This window comes from Rhinatrema bivittatum, chromosome 2, assembly GCF_901001135.1.
Source record: "Rhinatrema bivittatum chromosome 2, aRhiBiv1.1, whole genome shotgun sequence".
Classification (NCBI taxonomy): Eukaryota; Metazoa; Chordata; class Amphibia; order Gymnophiona; family Rhinatrematidae; genus Rhinatrema; species Rhinatrema bivittatum.
The window spans coordinates 354767674-354795198 of record NC_042616.1 but is presented as its reverse complement, the minus strand read 5'-3'; the positions used below and the strand labels follow the sequence as shown (position 1 = coordinate 354795198).

Here is a 27525-nt window from a genome sequence, read left to right as displayed (position 1 = left end):
TGTAATGAGCAGTGTGTCACATGTGAGCGTGGCCTGCCAGGTGTGTCACAATGGGAAAAAGGTTGAGAACCACTGGTGTAGAGGATGTTATGCCTGGCCTGCTTAGAGAGGCAGATGGGAAAAGGGTAGGGAGTTAGAGCTGGTGAGGGATGGTTGGGATTGAGAGATGAGACTTGTAGGGACAGGGTGAGGGATTTAGAGAGAGACTGGTGGGCACAAAACGTGGGAATTGAGAGAGGAAAAGAGTTTTGTGAGGATTGAGAGAAGTGTGACTGATACAGGCAGGGGGAATGAGAGAGGGAGACTGGTGCACCCTTTTCTTGTCTCTAGAAAATGTGAGGCTCTTCGATACCCTGTGTTTTGTTTTTTTGGCTCTTGATCTGTGAAAGGTTGGCCATCCTGAACTAATAGGACCCTAGAGTGATTGTGTGATTGTGCATGCTAAGTAATTACATACAGTATACACCAGAAAATGTCAAATTATCCAAAAAATTCAGCTATTCCAACATGTAAATTCTATGTGGGAGATATAGCCTAGTTAAAGACTTTGAACTGCATTCCAGAATATTTTACACAGAATTAATACTATCTTTCAGGCAATAGGTTTCCAACCTTTGAGATGTCTGTCTTGCTTTTTCTGGCTGATCATGACTTTATTTTTCCTCATTTTCTGATTCTCCTCCTTTTTGGGGTTTTTGCTCCTTTTTCTGTGTCAATTCATGCTCTTCCTGCTTTCTGTTTACTTCGGAATGGATATTTTATTCTCAGTTGACAAACAGGCATGAATCAGACAATGCATGGATGACATCATCCAATGGCATGGACCCAGCTCTTAGAGTTCAGTTGAAGTCTTCTTGAACGGGAGTTCCAGCTTGCACACACTGCCTCATGACCCCCCTCAAGTCTCTTTGTTTGAGCTACTGCACAGATGTATCCCAGTTTCTCTTCAAGAACTTTTTTCTGCCACATTGCATCTTTTCTCTTACTGCTGCTTAAGCAGCCCCTCAGCAGAACTTTTCAGTGCTTGAAAAAAAAAAAAAGAGAGAAATGGAGAAATCCAAGGCCAAAAACCTGTGGTCAGTGGATTTTAAGGCTTGTATATATGGGTGCCAAATGTCTGTTACAGATACTCATTCCATCTATCGCTGCTTGTACCCCGATTATGGTTCTGATTGGATGTCCTTGAGGGGCAGAGCTTGAACCACACCTTGAAGGCAGAAGGCCTGTGGAAAGTGCCATAGAATAATAGCCTGAGGCCTCAGTATGAAGTTGAGCAGTGGAGCTATTCCTCTTGTTTGAGGCCTTGTCAAATTCTGAATACTGCAAGAAGTTATGGTGGGATTCTTCTCTTCTTTCCCACATGTCAGGGTAGGTTCCCTCTCCCTCCAATAGTGTTGGCTTTTTGACAGGTCAGATGTTGAAAGAGGTGCAAGAGCCTGGCACTGGATAAGGCACTCAGAAAAATGCCGAAGTGGCACAGAGGACCCCCTCTGGGATTGGCTTGCTTGGCATAGGTTTCGAATCAAACCTGTTATCAACACCAAGATGAGGGGTCTCTGTGGTGCAGGGACTATTGTTCATGACATAGAAACTCCCTATAGTGCTGTGCCATTTGCTCTTTGCAGATCTATCGCCAGCCAGGGGGCTCACTTTAAAAGATGCAATCAGTCCCTCAGCATGGCAGGCTAAGGCCCTTTGGATAATGTCAAAGTGGAGGGTTTGGTGCGTAAGCACATGAGTAGATGTGAATCGGTTATTTACTCTTTCGGATAGTAGAAAGACTAGGGGACACTCCATGAAGTTAGCATGGGGCACATTTAAAACTAATCGGAGAAAGTTCTTTTTTACTCAACGCACAATTAAACTCTGGAATTTGTTGCCAGAGAATGTGGTTCGTGCAGTTAGTATAGCTGTGTTTAAAAAAGGATTGGATAAGTTCTTGGAGGAGAAGTCCATTACCTGCTATTAAGTTCACTTTATGGAGCAAATGGTTCAGGAACCGACGAGAGAGGGAGCAATTTTAGATCTAATTCTCAGTGGAGCACAGGACTTGGTGAGAGAGGTAACGGTGGTGGGGCCGCTTGGCAATAGTGATCATATGATCAGATTTGATTTAATGACTGGAAAAGGAACAGTGTGCAAATCCAAAGCTCTCGTGATAAAATGAGAAAAATTGTTAGAAAAAAACTGAAAGGAGCAGCTACAAAAGTAAAAAATGTCCAAGAGGCGTGGTCATTGTTAAAAAATACCATTCTAGAAGCACAGTCCAGATGTATTCCACACATTAAGAAAGGTGGAAAGAAGGCAAAACGATTACCGGCATGGTTAAAAGGGGAGGTGAAAGAAGCTATTTTAGCCAAAAGATCTTCATTCAAAAATTGGAAGAAGGATCCAACAGAAGAAAATAGGATAAAGCATAAACATTGGCAAGTTAAATGTAAGACATTGATAAGACAGGCTAAGAGAGAATTTGAAAAGAAGTTGGCTGTAGAGGCAACTACTCACAGTAAAAACTTTTTTAAATATATCCGAAGCAGAAAGCCTGTGAGGGAGTCAGTTGGACCTTTAGATGATCGAGGGGTTAAAGGGGCACTTAGAGAAGATAAGGCCATCGCGGAAAGATTAAATGATTTCTTTGCTTCGGTGTTTACTGAAGAGGATGTTGGGGAGGTACCCGTAATGGAGAAGGTTTTCATGGGTAATGATTCAGATGGACTGAATCAAATCACGGTGAACCTAGAAGATGTGGTAGGCCTGATTGACAAACTGAAGAGTAGTAAATCACCTGGACCGGATGGTATACACCCCAGAGTTCTGAAGGAACTAAAAATGAAATTTCAGACCTATTAGTAAAAATTTGTAACTTATCATTAAAATCATCCATTGTACCTGAAGACTGGAGGATAGCAAATGTAACCCCAATATTTAAAAAGGGCTCCAGGGGCGATCCGGGAAACTACAGACCGGTTAGCCTGACTTCAGTGCCAGGAAAAATAGTGGAAAGTGTTCTAAACATCAAAATCACAGAACATATAGAAAGACATGGTTTAATGGAACAAAGTCAGCATGGCTTTACCCAGGGCAAGTCTTGCCTCACAAATCTGCTTCACTTTTTTGAAGGAGTTAATAAACATGTGGATAAAGGTGAACCGGTAGATATAGTATACTTGGATTTTCAGAAGGCGTTTGACAAAGTTCCTCATGAGAGGCTTCTAGGAAAAGTAAAAAGTCATGGGATAGGTGGCGATGTCCTTTCGTGGATTGCAAACTGGCTAAAAGACAGGAAACAGAGAGTAGGATTAAATGGGCAATTTTCTCAGTGGAAGGGAGTGGACAGTGGAGTGCCTCAGGGATCTGTATTGGGACCCTTACTGTTCAATATATTTATAAATGATCTGGAAAGAAATACGACGAGTGAGATAATCAAATTTGCAGATGACACAAAATTGTGCAGAGTAGTTAAATCACAAGCAGATTGTGATAAATTGCAGGAAGACCTTGTGAGACTGGAAAATTGGGCATCCAAATGGCAGATGAAATTTAATGTGGAAAAGTGCAAGGTGATGCATATAGGGAAAAATAACCCATGCTATAATTACACGATGTTGGGTTCCATATTAGGTGCTACAACCCAAGAAAGAGATCTAGGTGTCATAGTGGATAACACATTGAAATCGTCGGTTCAGTGTGCTGCGGCAGTCAAAAAAGCAAACAGAATGTTGGGAATTATTAGAAAAGGAATGATGAATAAAACGGAAAATGTCATAATGCCTCTGTATCGCTCCATGGTGAGACCGCACCTTGAATACTGTGTACAATTCTGGTCGCCGCATCTCAAAAAAGATATAATTGCGATGGAGAAGGTACAGAGAAGGGCTACCAAAATGATAAGGGGAATGGAACAACTCCCCTATGAGGAAAGACTAAAGAGATTAGGACTTTTCAGCTTGGAGAAGAGACGACTGAGGGGGGATATGATAGAGGTGTTTAAAATCATGAGAGGTCTAGAACGGGTAGATGTGAATCGGTTATTTACTCTTTCAGATAGTAGAAGGACTAGGGGACACTCCATGAAGTTAGCATGGGGCACATTTAAAACTAATCGGAGAAAGTTCTTTTTTACTCAACGCACAATTAAACTCTGGAATTTGTTGCCAGAGAATGTGGTTCGTGCAGGTAGTATAGCTGTGTTTAAAAAAGGATTGGATAAGTTCTTGGAGGAGAAGTCCATTACCTGCTATTAGGTTCACTTAGAGAATAGCCACTGCCATTAGCAATGGTTACATGGAATAGACTTAGTTTTTGGGTACTTGCCAGGTTCTTATGGCCTGGATTGGCCACTGTTGGAAACAGGATGCTGGGCTTGATGGACCCTTGGTCTGACCCAGTATGGCATTTTCTTATGTTCTTATGTTCTTAGAATAGCCACTGCCATTAGCAATGGTTACATGGAATAGGCTTAGTTTTTGGGTACTTGCCAGGTTCTTATGGCCTGGATTGGCTACTGTTGGAAACAGGATGCTGGGCTTGATGGACCCTTGGTCTGACCCAGTATGGCATTTTCTTATGTTCTTATGTTTTTCCACCATGGAGAGTGCAGCTATGGCACAGAAAGAGGCTCCATTGGCATGGAACTCATCGGAACTTGTCGCTACAACAATTGCAACCACTGTGGTTCTAAGTAGCTACTCTGCACGACAGACATCAGCAACACTTAAGGATGAACCAATCTAGGTTTCTGAAGAAAATATCTCTCCAACTCCACTGCAACTCCCATCAGAAAGAGTTGCACAGCCAGTAGGAGCCCAGCTGTTGGTACAAGTAAAGAATTTATTTTATAAGGAGAAAGGGAGGTTTGTAACCTCTCCTGTCTAATATGGAGGAGTAGTGAGGTTATTCAAGAGTCCCCCACAGGTTCATTCTTTGCCTCCAGAACTCCTGGCGGTGGGAGTTCTTTCATGGATTGGAAGGGGAAGACATGGGATTAGCTCATTCTGAATTCCTGTTTGATTCCCTTTGAGACCAAAAGTTGTCTCCCTTTTTATTGGGTTTCTGGCTCCATTTACCACTGTAGTCAGGGGAGGATGATTCAGTGAAATTCCTTCAGATCTCCTTCCATGCCTTCCTCAGCATGCTTCTCCTCCGGAGAATCTGTTATTTGTGCTATTTGGATATGCTAGTGAAGACGCTGTCTCACAGTTAGGAAAGAACAGGATGTGAGGACTTAAGAACATAAGCAGTGCCATGCTGGGTCAGACCAAAGTCCATCAAGCCCAGTATTCTGTCTCTTACAGTGAACAGTACAGGCCACAAGTACCTGTCAGAATCCCAATAATTGATAAATTGCTTGATTCTCATTCCCAGGGATAACTGCTGGTTTTACCAAGTCTACCTGGCTAATAACTGTTTATGGGCTTTCCTTTCAGGGACTTATCCAGTCCTCTTTTGAGCCCCACTATGTTGCCTTGATCATGTCATCTAGCAATAGATTCCATAGCTTGATTGTGTGCTGAATGAAAAAGTGTTTCCTATGATTTGTTTTAAATGTCAGTTGCTATTTCATGGCGTATCCCTTGGTCCTAGTGTTGTTTGTAAAGGTAAGTAATAGTTTTCTATATATCTGTTCCACCCCACTCATGATTTTATAAATTTCAAATATATCACCTTTGTCGTCTCTTTTCCAAGCTAAAGAGCCCTAATTGTTTAGCCTTTCTCCATAAGGGAACCTTTCCATCCCCTTTATCATTTTCATCACTTTCTCCTTCTATATCTGTCTTTTTTGAGATGACACAATACTCAAGGTGCATTTTGATGATCTCAGTTTTATTCTTTATTCCTTTCAAAAATAATTCCTAACATTCTATTTTTGACCACTACCGCACCGAAGATTTCAAGGTATTGTCCACAAGGACTCTGAGATACTTTTCTTGTATAGTGACTCCTAACATGGAATCCAGCATTGTGTGCCTGTAGTTGGGATTATATTTTCCTACACATATTACTTTGTACTTGTCTACATTAAATTGCATCTGCCATTTAGAAGTCCAGTCTCCTTATCTCCCAAGGTCATTTTGCAGTTCTTCACAATCCATTGCCATTTTAATGATTCAAAACAATTTTGTATCTTCTGCAAATTTGGTAGTTTTATTTGTTGTTTCTTTCTCAAGATCATTTATGAATATACTAAATGGCACAGGTCTCAATGCAGATTCCTAGGCATTCCACTAATAATCTTTCTCCATTTGGAAAACTGACCATTTAGTCCTACCCTCTGGTTCTTGTCTTATCCAGTTACCATTCTACAATAGGATACTGCCTGGGGATCACCATGAACTCCCAATTTTTTGTTGAGTTTGTTATGAGGGACTTCTGAAAATCCAAATATACTATATCAACTGGCTCACTTTTGTCTGCATGTTTATATACACCTTCAAATGCTAGTAAATTGGTAGGGCAAGTCCATTTATGTTGTCAGTAATTTTGTTTTTAAGACTAGCTTTGACTGTTTTTCATTGAACCAAGGATTTGAATATGTGCTCTGGATCTGAAAGACACTTAAACACATACTCCCATTCATCCTGCCCATCAGAAGTTCCTTAGTGGAAGTCCTTTACCACATGTCTGTCTGTACAAGATGCATCCTTTTGACCTTTCGGCAGTACCATGATTGTACACAAAATTTCTAGTAGTCATGGCTGCACACTTTTGTTGGCAAGGAGTCTGTGGTTGCACTATTGGTCCTTGGATCAATTAGTTGTGAGTGTCTTGTTCACTTTCTAGGGGACACAGATGATCATCCTTTTTGTTTCAGAAGACAACAGGAATGTAGAGGAGTTCTGCTCTGTACATCCGAGCAACTACAAACCAGCTCCTGATGCTTTCATGCTAAACTGGAGTATCATTCTACCCTATGTGAATCTTCCCATCACTCTTGTTACCAAGACTATACAGAAGGTCCTTTGGGACAAGGTGAGGGTAATCATAGTACTGGCCTGGCCATGATAAGTGTAATATCTTTATCTCATTCATTTAACCCCCAATTCCATTGGGATGTCTCAGATTCTTATTTTACAGGGCCATCTAAACCTGGCCCTCACAGCATGGAGCATAGAGTGAAGGAGTATCCTAGAGGTTAGAGCAGTGAGCTATGAACTAGGAAAGCCAGGATTCAAATCTCTCTGACACTCTTTGTGACCTTGGGAAATCATTTCATCCTTCATTGCCTTAGGTACAAAATTTAGAGTGTGAGTTCTCTGGGGACAGTAAATACCTATAGTATCTGAATGTAATTTACTTTGTAATGGCTGAAAGGAGAGGTATAAATCAGATAAATAAATGGATATTGAACAAGCAGTAGTTTTCTCTTTACTCCTTCCTAAAGAGGTGGAGGACATGCTGATTTCAGCTCGAAAGCCTTCAACTAGGCGATCCTACAGTTTCAGTAGGTTCTAGATATGGTATGGGACCAAACAGATGGATACCTTCTCCTGTGGCCTGAGAGACTTGCTTCAATACCTGCTTTATCTCTTCAGATGAAGTTGATCCCACTGGAATAGTGGCATATCAGTAGGTGGAAGAGTCTATGATCTTCTGATTTCTCTCCACCTGTTAGTATCAAAGAATTGTGGCATTTCAAACAATCTGGTCAGTAAACCTCCAGTGCTTTGGGACCTCAGTGTAGTCCTTGCTAAACTCATGAAACCTCCCTTTGAACCACTTGAGTCTGTGGACTTGAAATTTCTTTTCTGGAATGTGATGTTTCTTGTAGGCATCACATTGCATTTTTTTCACAAAAGGGTGGTTCTGTGTACTAGCTATTTATGATGATGTCTGCTTTCCATATTGTTACCTACTTTATTTCCAAAATTGCATGCACACAAAGGAGGAAGGGCTCTTCACTCTTTGAACTGCAAGACTGCCCTGGTATACTACCTAAACATAAGAACATGCCATACTGGGTCAGACCAAGGGTCTATTAAGCCCAGCATCCTGTCTCCAACAGTGGCCAATTCAGGCCATAAGAACCTGGCAAGTTCCCAAAAACTAAGTCTATCCCATGTTACTGTTGTTAGTAATAGCAGAGGCTACTTTCTAAGTCAACTTAATAGCAGGTAATGGACTTCTCCTCCAAGAACTTATCCAATCCTTTTTTAAACCCAGCTACACTAACTGCACTAACCACATCCCCTGGCAGCAAATTCCAGAGTTAAAACTTTCTCCGATTAGTTTTAAATGTGCCACATGCTAACTTAATGGAATGTCCCCTAGTCCTATTATCTGAAAGAATAAATAACCGATTCACATCTACCCGTTCTAGACCTCTCATGATTTTAAACACCTCTATCATATCCCCCCTCAGCTGTCTCTTCTCCAAGCTGAAAAGTCTTAACTTCTTTAGTCTTTCCTCACAGGGGAGCTGTTCCATCCCCTTTATCATTGTGGTTGCCCTTCTCTGTACCTTTTTTGAGATGTTACCTCATCCTCACTGTAAAGCTTCTCAACTGTTTGTTTCCTTTGATCAAATAGATTGGGAAGGGCAAAATGAACTCTGTCCAGTTGGCTATCACAGGAATAGGCAACTCTGGTCTTGGAGTGTCACAAACAGGTCTATTTTTCAGGATATCCACAAAGAATATGCATGAGGTATATTTGCATGCAGTGCCTCTATTGTATGCAGGTACAGGCACTGCATGCAAATGTAGCTCATACATAATTCATTGTGCTTATCCTAGGACCGGAGTTGCCTACCCCTGGGCTAATAAACTGCATAGCTCAATGTTATTCTCTGGCTGACTTACAGTGACTCATGTGTTCACTACCATTGAAGACATCTGCAAGACTGCTTGGATCCCAGTTCATACCTTCAGATCCCACTGCTGTCTGGATAATATGTCATGAAGAGACGACATCTGTTCACTGAGTGGAGTCCAGGTTGTCTGTTCAGTAATTGCTCTGCATCGTAATCCTTAGCTTGGGACTCCCAGGGCTGGCACATCACCTAGGGTACAGCAAAGAACAGCCACGTGGGGCTGCAAGCAGAGCCTATCTTGTTTGTGGTTGAGAAAAAACTCTGCAACCATCCTGCTCGTGGCCGAGAAAAGAGACTCAGCGGCCCAACTCAGCGCTCGCAACTGAGAGAAGCAGACTTGTCGGGCCATGAGTAGAGTCCATTCCATTCGTGGCTGAGAGAAGAGACTTGGTGGGTCGCGAGTGGTGCCTATCCTTTTTTCAGGCAAGAGAAGCAGAATTGGCAGGTCGTGAGTTGTGCCTCTGTGTGTATGAGGTATAGAGAGAGAGCCTGCATGTGTGTGTGAGAGAAAGGGAACCTGTGTAAGGGTGTGTGCCAGAGAGAGAGGAAACCTGTGTGTGAAGGGATGTGTGTGTGCAAGAGAGAGAGTGTGTCTTTATGAGGGGGTATATATGAGAGAGACAGAAGGAAGGTGTGTGTATATGAGAGAGAGGGAACATAAGAAATTGCCATGCAGGGTCAGACCAAGGGTCTATCAAGCCCACCATCCTGTTTCCAAACCAGGCCACAAGAACCTGCAATTACCCAAACACTAAGAAGATCCCATGCTACTGATGCAATTTAATAGCAGTGGCTATTCCCTAAGTCAACTTGATTAATAGCAGTTAATGGACTTCTCCTCCAAGAACTTATCCAAACTTTTTTTGAACCCAGCTACACTAATTTTAGCTGGGTTCCTCAACCTCTCCGGTGGTCCTCCACCTCTCCTAACAGACTTCCTCATCCTGGGTCTTGACAAAGGTCAATCTTTTCTGCTGGTCCTTCTTGACCTTTCGGCAGCCTTTGATACCGTCAACCACTCCATCCTCATCAACCAGTTAGCTGCCATAGGAATTTCTGGCTCTGCTCTATCCTGGTTCAAATCGTTTCTCAGCAACAGAGGTTACAAGGTCAAAATCCAGAACAAAGAATCTCCATGCCATGACTCATCCGTAGGAGTCCCACAAGGCTCCTCTCTATCCCCGACACTCTTTAACATCTACCTTCTACCACTTTGCCAGCTCCTTACCAACCTCAACCTAAAACACTTTCTCTACGCACCTGATATCCAGATCCTGATCCCCATCAAAGACTCATACTCGAAAACCCTCGACTACTGGGAATCCTGCCACCAAGAAATCAAACGTCTCCTCAATAGCCTAAATCTAGTACTAAACTCCTCCAAGACTGAACTACTACTCATAGCTCCAGAGAACAGCAATCTCACCGCCTCTCATCTAACCAACCCACAAACCACTCAATTGAGAGATCTAGGAGTGATAATTGACAACAGGTTGAACTTCAAAGCCTCCATCAACAGAACGACCAAAGACTGCTTCCATAAACTCCAAGTTTTAAAAAGGATAAGACCTCTCTTCCATGCCCAAGATTTCAGAACGATCCTCCAAGCAATTATTTTCTCAAAGTTAGATTACTGTAACGCTATCCTACTTGGTCTCCCTTCCTCAAACACCAAACTGCTCCAAATGGTACAAAACGCAGCTGCCCGTCTACTAACAAACACCAGGAAAAGAGACCATATTTCCCCAATTCTAAAAGACCTTCATTGGTTACCAATTCACTTCAGAATCATCTACAAATCCATCTCCTTGATGTACAAAATTATCCATCAACACACCACAATTGACCTACAATTTCCTCTCCGCTTACACAACTCCATAAGACCTACTAGAGACGCATACAGAGGATCCCTCCATGTACCCCCTACTAAAACCACTAGTCACATTACCTTAAGAGATCGAGCCCTCTCCACAGCTGGCCCACCATTATGGAACTCCATCCCTCCCGATCTCAGAAATGAGCCCTGCCTCCTAACCTTTAGAAAGAGACTCAAGACTTGGCTGTTTATGCAAGCTTTCCCGGACTTAAACTAATGCGCCTCGCCATCAACATATCCAACATAGCAGCTGTACTTCATCTCCTTGTATATAATTTAGTTCTCTACTAAACTATCTTTATTTCCTCCTCTCCCAGTTCAATAGCCCTTGTTAATTGTAACTGCTCTTCTTCGACACGTTATTTGTTTTTAATGTATTTATTGCACACCTGTTTATATGTAAACCAGCATGATGTGATCGTTTCATGAATGCTGGCATATAAAAACCTTAAATAAATAAATAATTGCACTAACCACATCCTCTGGCAACAAATTGCAGAGCTTTATTGTGTGTTGAGTGAAAAAGAAATTTCTCCAATTAGTCTTAAATGTGCTACTTGCTAACTTCATGGAATGCCCCCTAGTCCTTCTATTATTCGAAAGTGTAAATAACCGAGTCACATCTACTCTTTCAAGACCTCTCATGATCTTAAAGACCTCTATCATATCCCTCCTCAGCTGTCTCTTCTCTAAGCTGAACAGCCCTAACCTCTTCAGCCTTTCCTCATAGGGAAGCTGTTCCATCCCTTTTATCATTTTGGTTGCCCTTCTCTGTACCTTCATCGCAACTATATCTTTTTTGAGATGCGGTGACCAGAATTGTACACAGTATTCAAGGTGCGGTCTCACCATGGAGCGATTATAGAGGCATTATGACATTTTTCCGTTTTATTAACCATTCCCTTCCTAATAATTCCTAACATTCTGTTTACTTTTTTGACTGCTGCAGCCCACTGAGCTGACAATTTTAAAGTATTATCCACTGTGATGCCTAGAACATTTTCCTTGATGGTAGCTTCTAATATGGAACCTAACATCGTGTAACTACAGCAAGGGTTATTTTTCCCTATATGCAACACCTTGCACTTGTCCACATTAAATTTCATCTGCCATTTGGATGCTCAATCTTCCAGTCTTGCAAGGTCCTCCTGTAATGTATCACAATCCGCTTGTGATTTAACTACTCTGAATAATTTTGTATCATCCGCAAATTTGATAACCTCACTCGTCGTATTCCTTTCCAGATCATTTATGTAGATACAAGCCATTAAGCCCGTTAAAACGGGCTACATTAAATTTTTTTTTCAGTCCATTTTCGAACACAGCACTCTTCTACACTTTTTCTCCCTCACTCCCCCTTCCCCTCGTTCACTCACCCCCTTCCCTCCACACTCAGTCTTACTCACCCTCTGTCTCCCACTGCCTCCTTCCCCTCACTCTCACCTCCCTCCCCTTCCCTCAGTCACTCCCACCTCTCTCCCTTTCCCTCAGTCACTCCCCACCCTCTCTCAATCCCATCCCCTCTCCCTCAGCCCTCCTCCACTCCCTTTTTCTCTGCTCCACAACTTCTTACCCTTCCACTTACTCACATCCCTCTATCACCTCCCCTTCATTCTTTCTCTCCCCTCACTTTTCCCCACCCCCTACCTCCCTCCCACACACTCACTCCTCCCTCTCCCTCCCTCCCTCTCACACACTCACTCCTCCCTCTCCCTCCCTCCCTCTCAGTCCCTCCCTCAGTCCCTCTCACTCACTCCCTCCCCTCCCTCTCTCACCCTCCCTCTCACTCACTCCCTCTCCCTCAGTCCCTCCCCTTCTCCCCTCCCTCACCCCTCCCTCTCATGCCCCCTTCCCACTCCCTCACTCACCCCTCCCTCTCACGCCCCCTCCCACCCCCTCCCTCTCTCACTCCCTCACCCCTCCCTCTTACGCCCCCTCCCACTCAGTCCCTCCCTCCCTCACTCAGTCCCTCCCTCTCACTCGCTCCTCCTTCGCTCCTCCCTCGCTACTGGCCGTCGCCGCCGCTCCTCGTCGCCGCTGCCGCACCTCCTCGTCGCCGCCGCTCCTCGCCGCTGCCGCTCGACAACGCCGCCGCTCCTCGCCGCTGCTCGCCGCTGCCGCCGCCATGTTGATAAATTCAGCTGACACTCGCTGAGACCGACGTGCTTGCCCGCACATGCGCAGTAGAGCTGCTCTCTACTGCGCATTTGCGGCACGTCGATCAACCTTCGTTTATTAGGTTGATATTGAAAAGCAATGGTCCAAGTACAGATCCCTGAGGCACTCCACTGTTTACCCTTTTCCACTGAGAAAATTGACCATTTAATCCTACTCTCTGTTTCCTGTCTTTTAACCAGTTTGTAATCCACGAAAGGACATCGCCTCCTATCCCATGACTTTTTAGTTTTCGTAGAAGCCTCTCATGAGAGACTTTGTCAAACGCCTTCTGAAAATCCAAATACACTACATCTACCGGTTCACTTTTATCCACATGTTTATTAACCCCTTCAAAAAAATGAAGCAGATTTGTTAGGCAAGACTTCCCTTGGGTAAATCCATGTTGACTGTTCCATTAAACCATGTCTTTCTATATGCTCTACGATTTTGATCTTGAGAATATTTTCCACTATTTTTCCCGGCACTGAAGTCAGACTCACTGGTCTATAATTACCCAGATCGCCCCTGGAGCCTTTTTTAAATATTGGGGTTACATTGGCCACCCTCCAGTATTCAGGTACAATGGATGATTTTAATGATAGTTTACAAATTTTAACTAATAGATCATAAATTTCATTTTTGAGTTCCTTCAGTACCCTAAGATGCATACCATCCAGTCCAGGTGATTTGCTACTCTTTAGTTTATCAATTTGGCCTACTACATCTTCCAGGTTCACAGTGATTTCGTTCAGTTCGTCTGACTCATCACCCCTGAAAACCATCTCCGGAACTGGTATCTCCCCAACATCCTCTTTAGTAAACACTGAAGCAAAGAATTCATTTTGTCTTTCTTCAATGGCCTTATCATCCCTAAGAGCCCCTTTATCCCCTCGGTCATCTAATGGTCCAGTCGACTCCCTCTCAGGATTCTTGCTTCAGATATATTTAAAAAAGTTTTTATTATGAGTTTTTGCCTCTATTGCCAACTTCATTTTAAATTCTCTCTTCGCCTGTCTTATCAATGTTTTACACTTAACTTGACAATGCTTATGTTTTATCCTATTTTCTTCAGATGGAAACTATCAGGGAAATTTGTATGTGAGTGTTAGAGAGAGGGAGCTTGTATGAGGGTGTTTGTGAGTGAGAGGGATCGTGTATGTTCGAGAGCGATGGTGTTAGTGAGAGGGAGGGAGCCTGTGTAAGGTTACTTGTGTGAATGAGACAAGGAAGCTAAGTATGTGTGTGAGAGAAGGGGGCCTGTGAGTGAATAAATGGATGTGTATGTGAGGGAGAGAGCATATGTGTTTGTGTATCTTGAAGAGTGCATGTGTGGGAGAACCTGTATGTGTTTGTGTGTGAGAAAAAACAAACATATATAACTTAGTGTATATGAGGGAAAGGAGAAAGTTTGTGCACAAAACCACTGCTCCCTACCCCATTAGCTACTCCGTGACAATCTCAGAGCATCTGGAAATCAAAAGTTCCCAGGTAGTTTTGTTAGTTTAAATCATTGTGTGTTAATATTTGATGTGCGCTCTGTTTTTCAATTTTTGTTTTGGAATTGGAACATTTTTATTTTTTGAGTTATTAATTATTGGATGTCACTCTGTTTGTCTGCTAGTTTGAAATATTGCTTTTACTAGTATGGTTTTACTATTATTGTTTTATATTTCTTTAATGTTGCATAATTTTTACTTTGCGTGTTTGAGCCAGGGAGGTTGGGGCTGGGGCTTTGCCCTGGGGGCACAAGGCGCAAGATTTGCCTAGGCAGCCTAATACCCTTGCAACGGCCTCGGGGCTCCCCACGCATTATCTGATTCATGCCTGCCTGCTGATGGAGAAAACAAGTTTGCCTACCTGTAAACAGATTTCTACATAAATAGAAGGATTAATCGGCCATTCTTAATACCCATCTGCCTCCTTGGAGAATCCACTATGTAGCTAAAGCTCAAGCTCTGGAAGAGACTAAAGAGGCTCATGGAGTAGTGTATGTGTAGGAATTTCCCTACATGCTTAGTAAGACTTTTACTGAGCTCTAAGAACTGGGTCTGTATCAGCGCCATTGGATGATGTCACCCACTATTGAAGGGTGATTCATTTTTCTGTTTACAGGTAAGCAAACTTTCTATACTTTCTCTCCCTTAGCTGTTATGCTATCATCCCATGATTCTCGTTTCCTTTCCTCCTCTTTGTTTTCTCTTCCTGCCTGCTTTTCTTCCCCCATTCCTTCTACATTCCTTGTCCAATTCCTTCTTCATTATCTTCTAGGATTCCCCTCCTCCCCCGCAAAAATATGGATCCTTTTTCTCCAACTAATTCCCAGTTTTCTGGTCTTCTCCTTTCATCCTAGGTCTTCTGTCTACCTCCTTCCATAATGTATTTCTTCTCCCTTTTTTGTTCTCCCTCCCCCCGTTGCCAAGAATTATATCCCCCTTCTCTGTACTTGGTCTTTTATCTTTCCCTGCATCCTGGATTCATTTTTCCTTCTCCATCACCCTGTCCCTTATCCATGGTCTTTCTCCCTCCCTCCTCCTCCCCTTATACCCAGTCCTTTCTTTCTCTCCTACTCAGATGTTCTCTCCTTCTTGTCCTCTACACAACCCCAGCTGGAAGGAGGAGCAATGCCTAATATTACATCTGTTTCTTGTGCCTCATTCACATCTCTTCATCTACTCCAAAATTCACCTGTCTTTGCTCCCCCCAACATTCTTACCATATCTCTCCAGCTTTGAACCTTCCCTCCTCTGAAATCCATCCTGTTCCTCTGTAAGCTAGAGCAGACACAGTATAACAGAGCCCTGTTCTCCAGGCAGAAGATGGGGGTGGACAGTAGAGAAGGGTCTGGAGCAGGGAGCAGAGGCTCTTCTCTGCCCTTGGTTACTGCTGTGTGAGTTTCCTGTTGTAGCCCCTCGTACCTTATGCAGTGCTGTCCAGTTTGTTCTGGGAGCAGGTAGGAGGGTGCTGCACAGGAAACAGGAGGTTAGGGAAATGAAGCTGGGGGAAGGAACATGCAGGGTTTGTTGCCACCAGAGCACAGGAAAGATTCTCTCTCTGTCACAGGTTGAGAACCACTGAACTAAAACATACTTGGCTCTCCTTCAGGTAGAATTGTTGATGCCCTCAGGATATTGATGATAATTTAATGTCTTTGGTGATTTTACTGTGGATGAATATGTAGAAATAAGTATACTGGATATTCTGTTAACAAAACTTGTTCAACTAGTTGAAACGTGTGAAAGCGCTTTCTTTGTGGCCGACCCTAGTTTATGGAACGCATTACAGATATTATTATGTTCCATCTTATGCTTTCAGACTTTTAAGAAACAACTGAAAGCATACCCTTTTTGAATAGGCATTTGGACCTTAATTTTTATCAATTATATATGATGAGGTAATGCACTATAACGGATCCAATGAATATCTTTTATGGCAATATGATATGTCTTTAAGTTTATGTATGTTATATAACTCACTTCAAATGATGGAGGCTGTGAGGAATACAAGCTTTATTATTTTTATTATTATTATTCATTTATATTCACAGATTAGGAATTGTATTTTTATTTATTTATTTATTTAAAACATTTTATATACTGACTTTCACAGACAAAGTCTGACCAAGACGGTTCACAACATCAAGTATAAAAGACTAAAAGAAAATAACTAAACAAAAAACTACATAACAAAACAAAACAAAAACAAGATCAATAAAATGTAAATGAAATAAAGAAAGGTAATAGGGCAAGAAACAATAGTCATTCGTGTTGCAATACCATTCTGTTTGTTAAATATTTTCAAAATAAGACACCTAAAATGGAGGATAAAGAGATTTATTATGTTATGTTTGTGAGACCATCTTTTTTCATCACTTCAAAAAAAGTGCCATTTTGCTCTCATGTTTTTTGTAGAAGCAGAAGTAAAGTGTTATCACGATGGCTTGCTGGCTTGCCTTTACAACTTGTTCAGTTAGGCTCCAGGAACCCTGAACTTTCTGCCCAGTTGATTGATAGCATTCATGCAGCAGCAGCTCGTTCAAACAAGGAATTACTGCACAGTTTGCAAGCCACTGCATGTGAAATCTATGGTAAGAGCAATTTTCTATTATATAAGGGGACACCTACATTTTTCTTTACACTGAAAGAATTATTTCTGAATGTGCCTCATTACTAGCCTTTTATATAGTTGGCTAGACAAAAGGTACTTTTTAAAATCCTACTTTTTTTTATCCAGGGAGATGATTTTACTTATTGCATCAAATTGTTAAATATTTTATTTGTTTTGTCATGGAATTAAGATTTTTTTAATAGAAAAGAGAGTGTGGGTTTCTTTTTAAACAAGGATGAAGGATTACATTCCAGAGCAAGAACTAAGAGCATATGAGATATGAAACCATGTGTATTTATATTAGACGTACAAGACTCAGAAGACTTGAGCCCAGGTGCTATCTTGGATCAGCAAGCAAAGAGCTGGTAAACCAAGGTCAGTTGCCTGTCTCCACCTTCCTAACCCTCAACCCATTATCTGCCATCCATCTTGTGTCTGTTCTTTTAAGCTGATCTTTCCCCATATCGCTGATTCTGCTTTTGTGATCCTTAGTACTTTTCTCTTCTGGCTAGTGGAAGGGGTGCTCCTTATATGCTCTGACTCTGCTTTATGCTCTTGACTCTCAACTGTTAGTTCAACCATGACTGCTGGGTGCTAGCAGGTTAAATTAGATGTAGAAGCGCCTCATGGTTCAAAATGTAGTAATGGAACTGCAGGATGGAGGAAAGTTAGCATATTTTAGAAGTGCTGTTCCCTTCCTGCCAACCAGGCATGGAAAGGAAAAGAGGGAGGAAGTCTATGGAAGGTAGCAGCATTGGTTATTTAATGTATTGAATATCTTTTATGTACTGCTCTCCTGGTGCAACTGACCAAAGAGGTGAACAAATGACCAGGGCAGCTGCTTCACAACAGGATACATAGAACATAAAACCAAATCAAGGATCACTAAACATTGACCAAACAATTAAAAACTATCATTGGAACCAAAATGGTGGTTCCAGGGGAGGATAGTGTATGAGGTGCTTCTCTTTATCTATTAAAAGCATGGACAAAAAATATAAGCTCAAGGTAAAGGAGATTCTCCTAGAAACCCAAGGAACCACCAACCTGACCAACCAAAAGGAAAAGGAAAAGAAAAGTAAGACTGCGCCGACGCTGTGCGCCACCCCCCCCGACCCTCCCTGCACCCCCGAGCCACAATTCTGACTCCGGAGCCGCGTCCCCTTGACTCCTGGGAGGCGGGCCCACGCGGCCATTTAAATTAGGGTGCTCTTCTGTGGCGCCATGCGCCAGAGGGGCAGGCCCCTTTGTGCGCCCCTTCGTGCGGCCACCAAGTGCCTCATCCTATACAGCCAGCAGCTCTCGCCTCCTGAGGCCTCCTCCGTTCATCCTCAACTCACTCTTAACTTTAATATTTCCTAGCGTGTAGCAGATGGACTCAGGACCAATGGGTATAGTGTACTCCTGTTAGCAGTTGGAGACGGATCAGATTTCAATCTGACGTCAGCCCCTAGTACATATACCCCTGCAGGAAGTGCAGCTCCTGAGTATTTTCCGTCTCCATAGCAGTTAGGGACTATCTGCACGCCCTCAGAGCGTTAGACCAAAATTTAAAGAACAAACCGAAATTTAAAGAAGAAACCTACCTGAAGACGAGCCCCGCACTCCTGCGGTGATACCCTCGGGTCCCTCCCCCAGTTGAGTTTCCCGAGGTGATTTCTGTGGTCCCTTGGAGGTGAGCCTCAGTCCGGTGGCCGATTCGCGGCAGGGACTTTACCCCCGAATCCTCGGGCGTGGTGTAGAGGCAGCCTCGGTCCGTCGGTCGAATCGTGGCGAGGACTTAGCCCCCGATCTCGGGCGTGGCTGAGAGGCAGCGGGTGCATCCCCTCGAGCGCGGCGGTGAAGGTATTTGCCCTCTCCCCCCGCAGCCGGAGACCGCCCGGAGCAAAACCGGGAAGCGCCGAAGACAAGGTAAGGTGTAAATCTTCTACTTAATCCGGTCTCCGAAGATCGAGGAGGAGCACAGATCGGCGTTTGGATTCGGTGCCACCGGGTTGATCCTCCCTAGCAGGGCCAGGCCCCGGCTGTTCCAGGGTCTGCCCACGTGGAGACCCTCCAAGGAGGTCGCCATATTGCCCGCATGCTCGCCGTCGCCATCTTGGCCTTGTTCGCCGCGCCGCCCACCGTCCGATCCGAGCGCACAAATTAAGCTAAGCGCATAAAATTATTTGTGCGCATATTCTTAGGCGCACATAAAACCTTACGCGCACAAGTTACGCGCACAGTACAAGGCGCACACCTACGGCTAGGCGCACACGTGCGCGCAGATATCAGACGCAATGGAGCGCATAAGAGCTTACGCGTCCACAGAAATGGCATCTCCAGAAATAGGAATAAAAGCTCAAGGCCTCTGCCCGGCATGCCACATCAGAGCCACACAGAGCGAGGAAGCAGACGCCCTATGCGCACACTGTGAGGAGGCCCTGGGAGATCCAGGTCAGGGCCAGTCCCATCCAGGGCCCAGTGCTAGCTCCTCAGGGGGCACCCCGGACCTAGCAGGCCCCAGTGAGTCCACCCCACATACGGGGACCCCCAGAGAACCGGCGCCCCTCAACTTAGACCCAGCATCGATCTCCTGAGTAGAGTTATTCAAGGGGATTCACGCCTTTGTCAAGAATCAGACTGAACCCCAGGCGGACAAGCCATATGCGACACCAGAAGACCCTCATGCCCCAGGACCCTCGAGGCCTAGGCACAGGCTCCCACCACCCAGAAGCCCCACCTACGGGGACACGGATTTCTCCGAGGAAGAAGTCGAGCCCCTTGAGGAGGGAGAACTTCCCTCGGGGACAGAGCCACACCGAACCATGAGACGCTTCTTCTCAAAGGATGAGCTTCCGGACCTTGTATCCCAATGCCTATCGGAACTCGCTATCCCGGGCCAAGGCATCCTGGGGGAACCTAGAATGAACCCCCTGCTGGAGGGCCTTCGACAGACGTCTCGCCATTTTCCTCTCTTACAGGTGGCAGAACAGCTAATTGACCTAGAGTGGAATGCGCCGGAGTCCTCATTCAAAGGGGTTCGAGCCTTATCGGCCATGTACCCCCTGGACCCAGCAACCAAGGAGCTTCTGGCGTGCCCTAGAGTGGACGCCATTGTTTGCGCGGTCGCTAAGCGCACTACCATCCCAGTGGAGGGAGGAGCGGCGCTTAAGGATGCACACGACCGATGCTTGGAAGCCATACTAAAACAAGCATTTGAGGTGGCAGCCATGACCCTGCAAATTGCATCCTGCTGCACCATGGTGACACGTTCCTGTTTATCCCAAGCCAGGAACAACACCCCGGGAGAAGACATGGAATCAGCACTATCATTTCTCACTGACGCGGCTTCCGATCTAGTGCGCATAGCAGCCAGAGGAGTGTCATCCACAGTGGCAGCCAGGAGACAACTCTGGCCTCGAAATTGGTCGGCTGACGCCTCCTCCAAGACACGCCTAATGAGAATGCCCTTCAAAGGATCCCTCCTGTTCGGCAGCGAACTAGAGAAACTGGCTAACAAATGGGGCGACTCCCCATTACCTCGTCTGCCGGAAGACAAGGCGAAGAGAATCCAGCGTCCCTTTCCCAGGTCCACCAGAGGCAGAAGCTCACAGCGCTTCAACCCTTACAAGAATAACTAACAAGCGCCCCGCCCTATGGGCAGGAACCAGTCCTTTTGGAGCAAACACAAGAGGGGAACCAGCTCGGGTCCAGGCCCCAGCCGCACCCAAGAATGAGATTCAGCCGACCCATCCAAGGGAAGAAGCCATAGGGGGCAGGCTTAACCCTATTCTACCACAATGGGTCGAGATAACTTCGGACAAGTGGCTTCTAGCCATCATCCAAGAAGGGTACCACCTGGACTTCCTTCAAACCCCTCCGGACAAGTTCGTGGAAACTCCCTGCCATGACCCCCGCAAGAGGGCGGCAGGGGAAGCTACACTGACCAGACTTCTGGACCTCGAGGCCATAACCCCGGTACCTACTCGGGAAACAAATACTGGACATTACTCCATTTACTTTATTGTACCCAAGAAAGAGGGTACATTCAGGCCCATCCTGGACCTCAAGTCGGTCAACCGACATCTAAGGATCCCACGCTTCCGCATGGAAACCCTACGATCGGTCATACGTGCAATACAGCCAGGAGAGTTCCTCACATCCCTGGACCTGTCGGAGGCCTACTTACACATCCCAATTCATCAGGAACTCCAGCGCTACCTACGCTTCAAGGTCCTGAATCATCACTACCAGTTCCGGGCACTACCCTTCGGGTTAGCCACTGCACCCCGGACGTTCACCAAGGTAATAGTAGTGGCGGCGGCAACACTCAGGAAGGAAGGAATCCTCGTTCATCCTTACCTGGACGATTGGCTGATCAGAGCAAAATCACCGGAGGAAAGCCACCAAGCAACCAGCAGAGTCGTAGCTCTACTGGAAAGCCTGGGGTGAGTAGTCAACACAAACAAGAGCTCCCTACAGCCCTCGCAGTCGCTGGAATACCTAGGAGTCCGATTCGACACCAAGGAAGACAAGGTCAGCCTGATCCCCCTCGAGGAGATCAAAGCTGTGGGACCGGCTCCAGACCTTGCTGAGCGCCCCTCATCCCACAGCATGGGATTACCTGCAAGTCCTCTGACTAATGGCATCCACACTGGAAGTGGTGCCATGGGCGCGGGCCCACATGAGGCCCCTGCAACGCTCACGCCTATCACGGTGGAGCCCACGATCCCAGAACTACTCCGTACGTCTACCACTATTATTATTATTATTATTTTATTATTTATTTCTTTTATATACCGACATTCAATCGAGATATCACATCGGTTTCCAGATAACCAAGAGAATAGGGCGTAGTCCGCCCTATTTTACATTATAACATGGTAACCAAAAAACAATTATAACATATTATAACAGTAGTACATGGAACAAAAGGTTATAGGATATAACAAAAGGTTATAGGAATAACATATGTACATGAATGTGGTGTTGATAAAATATATTTAGGATTAGGGACTTTTTGGTAAAGTAATTTAGGAATAAAGGAGGGAGGGGGGGTGAGGGAAGGGAGGGGGGAAGGTGGGGTGGGAGGTAGTGGAGTGAGGGATTCAGGGGGGTGAGAAGACTGAGTATGGGATGAGGTGTGTTGCGTTCGGGCAGGTTAAGGGTCGGGTGGGAAGGCTTTTAAAAACAGCCATGTTTTAAGGTGTTTTTTGAAGGTTTGCAGTGATGGTTCATTTCTGAGACAGGTGGGGAGGGTGTTCCATAGGGTGGGTCCCGCTATTGTTATGGCTCGTTTGCGGGTAGCGTTGAGGTGTGCAGATTTGAGATTGGGGATGGCTAGGAGGCCAGTGTTGGTGGATCTGAGGGTTCTTTGTGTGGGGTGTGGATGTATTGCGTTGTTTAGCCAGTTCATTTTGTTGTTGTGTATTTTTTTTGTGCATGAGGGTGAGTGTTTTGTAATGGATTCTTTGTGTGATGGGTAGCCAGTGGAGTTCTTTGAGGGTAGGTGTGATGTGGGAGGATTTTTTGTTGTTGGTGATGATTCTGGCGGCGGCATTTTGTAGAACTTGGAGGGGTCTGATGTGGATTTCTGGTAGGCCGATGAGAAGGGAGTTGCAGTAGTCGAGTTTTGAGAGGATAATTGATTGAAGGACTGTTCGGAAGTCGTGCGCTTGGAGAAGGGGTTTAAGTTTTTTCAGGGTTTGGAGTTTGAAGAATCCATCCTTAATTGTATTGGAGATGTGTCGTTTAAAGTTGAGTTGGCTGTCAATTGTTACTCCTAGGTTTCTTGTGGATGGAATGAGTGAGATTTGTGAGATCTGTGGCACTTTCGTGTTGATTGAGGTTCCTGGGTGGTTGGAGGGGGTGCACTTGAGGGGAGAAGAGGGACGGTCATCGTGGATGTGAAGGATTTCTGTTTTGGCTTGGTTGAGGTATAGTGATAGTTGGGATAGTAATTGGGATAGATTTGAGCTGAGGTTGTTCCATTTTTCCATGGTGAGTTGGATGGACTTGTTTATGGGGAGAAGTATTTGTATGTCGTCTGCATAGACGAAGTAGGTGAGGTTTGCATCTGAAAGGTATTTGCATAGTGGGAGGAGGTAAATGTTAAAGAGGGTTGAGGAAAGGGAAGAACCTTGTGGGACCCCATGAGTGAGGGGCACTTGAGAGGATTCGGATGAGTTTGTCTTGACGATGTAGGATCTGTTTGAGAGGTAGGATTTGAACCATTTGATTGTGGTGTCTTGAAGACCAATTTCTTTAAGTCTGGCGAGGAGTGTTCTGTGATTGATGGTGTCAAAGGCGGCTGAAATGTCAAGGAGTATCAGGAGGAACGATTTGCCTTTGTCACGGCCTCTGAGGATGGTATCTGTGAGGGAGAGGAGGAGGGTTTCAGTGCTGAGGAATTTTCTAAAACCGTGCTGTGCTGGCTGAAGAACATTATGGGTTTCAAGGTGGTCTGTAAGTTGATTGTTGACTATCAGGCAGAGTCCGGACCCAGCTAAGGTGGTGGCTACAGACCAGCCACATGAGCCGGGGATCAAGACTATCCTCCCCAACCTGGACCCTGCTCACCACAGATGCCAGCCTACACGGGTGGTGAGCACACTGCAAAGAGTTAACCGCCCAAGGGCGGTGAAACGAAGAAGAGGCGGGGTGGAACATCAACCGCCTAGAAGCACGGGCGGTCAGATTAGCCTGCCTGCGGTTCGCCCACAGACTTCGAGACAAAGCGGTCAGAGTGATGTCGGACAACGCCACAAAGGTGGCCTACATCAACTGGCAGGGCAGAACCAGAAGCCAACAGGTGTCCTTAGAAATAGACCCTCTGATGGCTTGGGCGGAAGCAAATCTCCAGGCGGTTTCCTGGGCAGAAACTAGAATGCTGTCACCTGCCGAGATCTGCAGGGCGGCAACGTGGTCCTCCATCCATACCTTCTCCAGATTCTACCGTCTGGATGTTCAGGCTCGGGAGGACACAGCATTTGCAAGAGCAATCCTTAAGGGACCACGGGCAGCCTCCCACCCAGTTCGGGAGTAGCTTTTATACATCCCCTTGGTCCTGAGTCCATTTGCTACATGCTAGGAAATGGAGAAATTACTTACCTGATAATTTCGTTTTCCTTAGTGTAGACAGATGGACTCAGCAGCCCACCCTCGGCTGCCACTATACATGGTCCTTCAACAATTCAAGGGTAAGCCATGCTTTCATTTCCCTAGGGCATCCACCCTGCCGGGTGTCGACGCTTTCCAGTTGGGCACGCTGGCGGTCTCCAGCTATAGTCAACCAACCAGATCAAGTTAATCAAGTTTTAACGTTCTAACAAAAGTTATCTAAGTTAATCATATTAAGTTAATCAGTCAGTCACACATATATCCACAATGCTTTGCAAGGAAGAATACTGAGGAGCTGCACTTCCTGCAGGGGTATATGTACTAGGGGCTGACGTCAGATTGAAATCTGATCCGTCTCCAACTGCTAACAGGAGTACACTATACCCATTGGTCCTGAGTCCATCTGTCTACACTAAGGAAAACGAAATTATCAGGTAAGTAATTTCTCCATTTCATTTGTGCTTCAAACATGCTCTTTTACCCTATCCCTACCATCAAAAACCTCTATAATAACCGCAAACAACGCACCTACCCTACCTTTCTCCAGCATAAGCGATTGATACCCATAATGACCTCCCCCTTCACTCAATTCCTTGGACTTTCCATTTTTTCATTAACTCTCTTCAACGCCCAATCCCTTACAAAAAAACCACATATAGTCAATGACTATCTCCTGGACTCACAACCGGACATCTGTGCTATCACAGAAACCTGGTTGAAACCCACAGACATAGCTCTAATCAATCAACTACCCCTTCAACTCTGATATTTTTTCAATTCCTAGACTTAAAAAAAAGAGGTGGGGGACTTTGCTTAGCAGCTAAAAAAGAGCTAAGACTAACCCTACAGACCACAAAACATACTTCCAGACTTGAATTTGCTCTATTCAACTCTAAACAACTCCAAATCTGTTTACTTTTATGCTCCACCTGGCCGCCTAGACTCTGACCCTTCTCCGCTCATTGCCAAACACATCAAAAACGACACCCCAGCCATCATCATAGGAGACTTCAACCTCCACATCGACGTGACCCCCCCCCCCCCCCCCCCCACTCCTCCAACTGCGAAGCCTTGCTATCTTCCTTCAAGGCTATGGGCTTCACACAAATCGTTAATAGTCCCACACACAAAGCTGGGCATACCTTTGACCTCATATTCATAAATTCAGGCATCACCCAAACTTCCGCGCCTCATTGCTCCCCTATCCCATGGTCAGACCACCGAATGATCACAACTGATCTCTATATCAAGGACAACCCAGCTACACCAGTCTCCAAAACCACAATCCACTAAAGGAACTCCTGCTTCATGGACGACCTCAGCTCCCATCTATCAATGGAACTTGCTAACCTTGATCTTTCTGATGCAGAGGCAGCCCTCACCTTGTGGCACAATATCACAAACAAGGTTGCAGAAAAAATATGCCCAGTACAAACAAAAGAACTAGATCCTTCCATTAAAAACAAAAAACCTTGGTTCACACAAGAATTAAAAAATCTCAAACTAGAACTGAGACACAAAGAACATGCATGGCGAAAGAGACCCTCCAATGCTACATTAACTGAGAATAAAACCTTCATGCACAGCTACAGAAACATCATCCTTCGCACAAAAAGAAATTTCTATGCCCGCAAAATTCATAATTTCTCCTTTGACGCCAAAGCATTGTTCTCCTATGTCTCAGAGCTCATGAAACCCACTTCCTCAGTCATCCCCGACGATGAAGCCCAATCTAGGTGCTCAGAACTAGCACAATTTTTCGAAAATAAAATGCACAATCTAATAGCCCCACTGGCAGCCTCAAATACAGAACCCTCGTCACATTACACTCCCTTCTTTGGCCAGAAAGTAAACCTAGAATCCTTTGAACCCACCACCTTGCTCGAAATTGAATCTATTCTCAAAAAGATGAAACCCTCCACGCATCCGATGGACTCCATTCCATCTAAACTACTGCTCACCATCCCAAACACCATCGCTAAGCCACTAGCAGAGATCATCAATTGCTCACTAGCTCAAGGATTAGTACCGGACTCGCTGAAACTAGCCACCCTCAAACCACTACTCAAGAAACCCAACCTGAACCCAGTGGACCCGGCCAATTTTCGCCCCATCGCTAACCTTCCGTTTGTCGCCAGACTCATGGAGAAAATAGTTAACAAACAACTCTCGGAATACCTAGAGGAACACAAGATTCTAACACCTACCCAATTCGGATTCTGCAAATCTCTCAATACGGAATCCCTTCTAATCTCACTGACAGACAGTGTCCTCACAGGCCTTGAAAAAAAGACCCCCTACCTTTTGGCACTTCTCTATATATCTGCAGCATTCGACACGGTGAAGCACTCCATCCTCATCAATCGGCTCTCAGACATAGGTATTTCAGGAACAGCCCTTGACTGGTTCAAGTCATTCCTTGACAATAGGAGCTTCAAGGTTAGAATAAGCAATAAAGATTCTCACCCGGTCAAGTCCACACTCTGAGTCCCTCAAGGATCCTCTCTCTCCCCTACCCTATTTAACATTTATCTTCTCCCCCTATGTCAACTTCTCACAAGTCTAAAGGTTACGCACTTCATCTATGCCGATGATGTCCAGATTCTGATACCAGTCACAGAATCAATTTCCAATACCCTCAATTTCTGGAATAGTTGTCTACAGTCCATAAACACCCTCCTCACCAGCCTTAACTTAGTACTCAATACTTCAAAAACTGAACTTATGTTTATCACTCAGGATGACAATGCTCAGGCGGTCAACAACCTCATCACACCCCAAACGACCTCCTCCACACACATAAGAGACCTCAGCGTAATTATAGACAACAGGCTGAACCTAAAACAAATTCGTCAACAATACAACAAAAGAATGTTTTCATAAACTTCATATATTAAAAAAGCTGAAACCTCTCCTCCATTCTCAGGACTTTTGAACAATTTTCCATGCAATTTTATTCTCAAAAATAGATTACTGCAACTCCCTGCTAATCGGCCTTCCAGCTATCACCACCAAACCACTACAAATGTTACAGAACTCCGCTGCCAGGATCTTAACCAATTCCAGCAGAGGAGAACACATCACACCAATCCTTAAGAGCCTACATTGGCTCCCCATTAAATCTAGAATTCTGTACAAAGTTCTAACCATGACCCACAAGACTATTCACTCCCAAACCTCGCTGGAACTAAACTGCCCCCTTCGTCTTCACTCATCATCCAGACCAATCAGAACCAGTTATTTAGGCATACTTTATGCACCCCCAGCCAAGTTATTGCTCAAGAAATGCGTATTCTCTACTGCTGGTCCCACACACTGGAATGTCCTCCCCACGGACCTTCGACTAGAACCTTGTCTGCAAACGTTTAAGAAAAAGCTTAAGACTTGGCTTTTCACAAAAGCCTTCACTTAAAAGCTTCAACAACCCCAATACCTCAGCTTTGATTGGCCACCCTCATTCTCTCATTCCTTACATTAT

The 27525-nt window shown here is 44.8% G+C and overlaps 1 protein-coding gene across 6 annotated transcripts in view; it reads left to right on the top strand.

Annotated features, from left to right (window-relative positions):
- TEX10 (testis expressed 10) overlaps window positions 1–27525 on the top strand; it is a 678603-nt gene that overhangs the window by 237100 nt on the left and 413978 nt on the right. For all 6 annotated transcript variants that reach the window (XR_003854633.1, XR_003854635.1, XR_003854634.1 and 3 more), the window contains one exon: window positions 16751–16926. Coding sequence is in view for 3 of the 6 variants with exons in the window: in XM_029589917.1 (XP_029445777.1) it covers window positions 16751–16926 (176 nt within the window). In the remaining 3 variants the exon portion in view is untranslated. The remainder of the gene's footprint in view (window positions 1–16750; window positions 16927–27525) is intronic.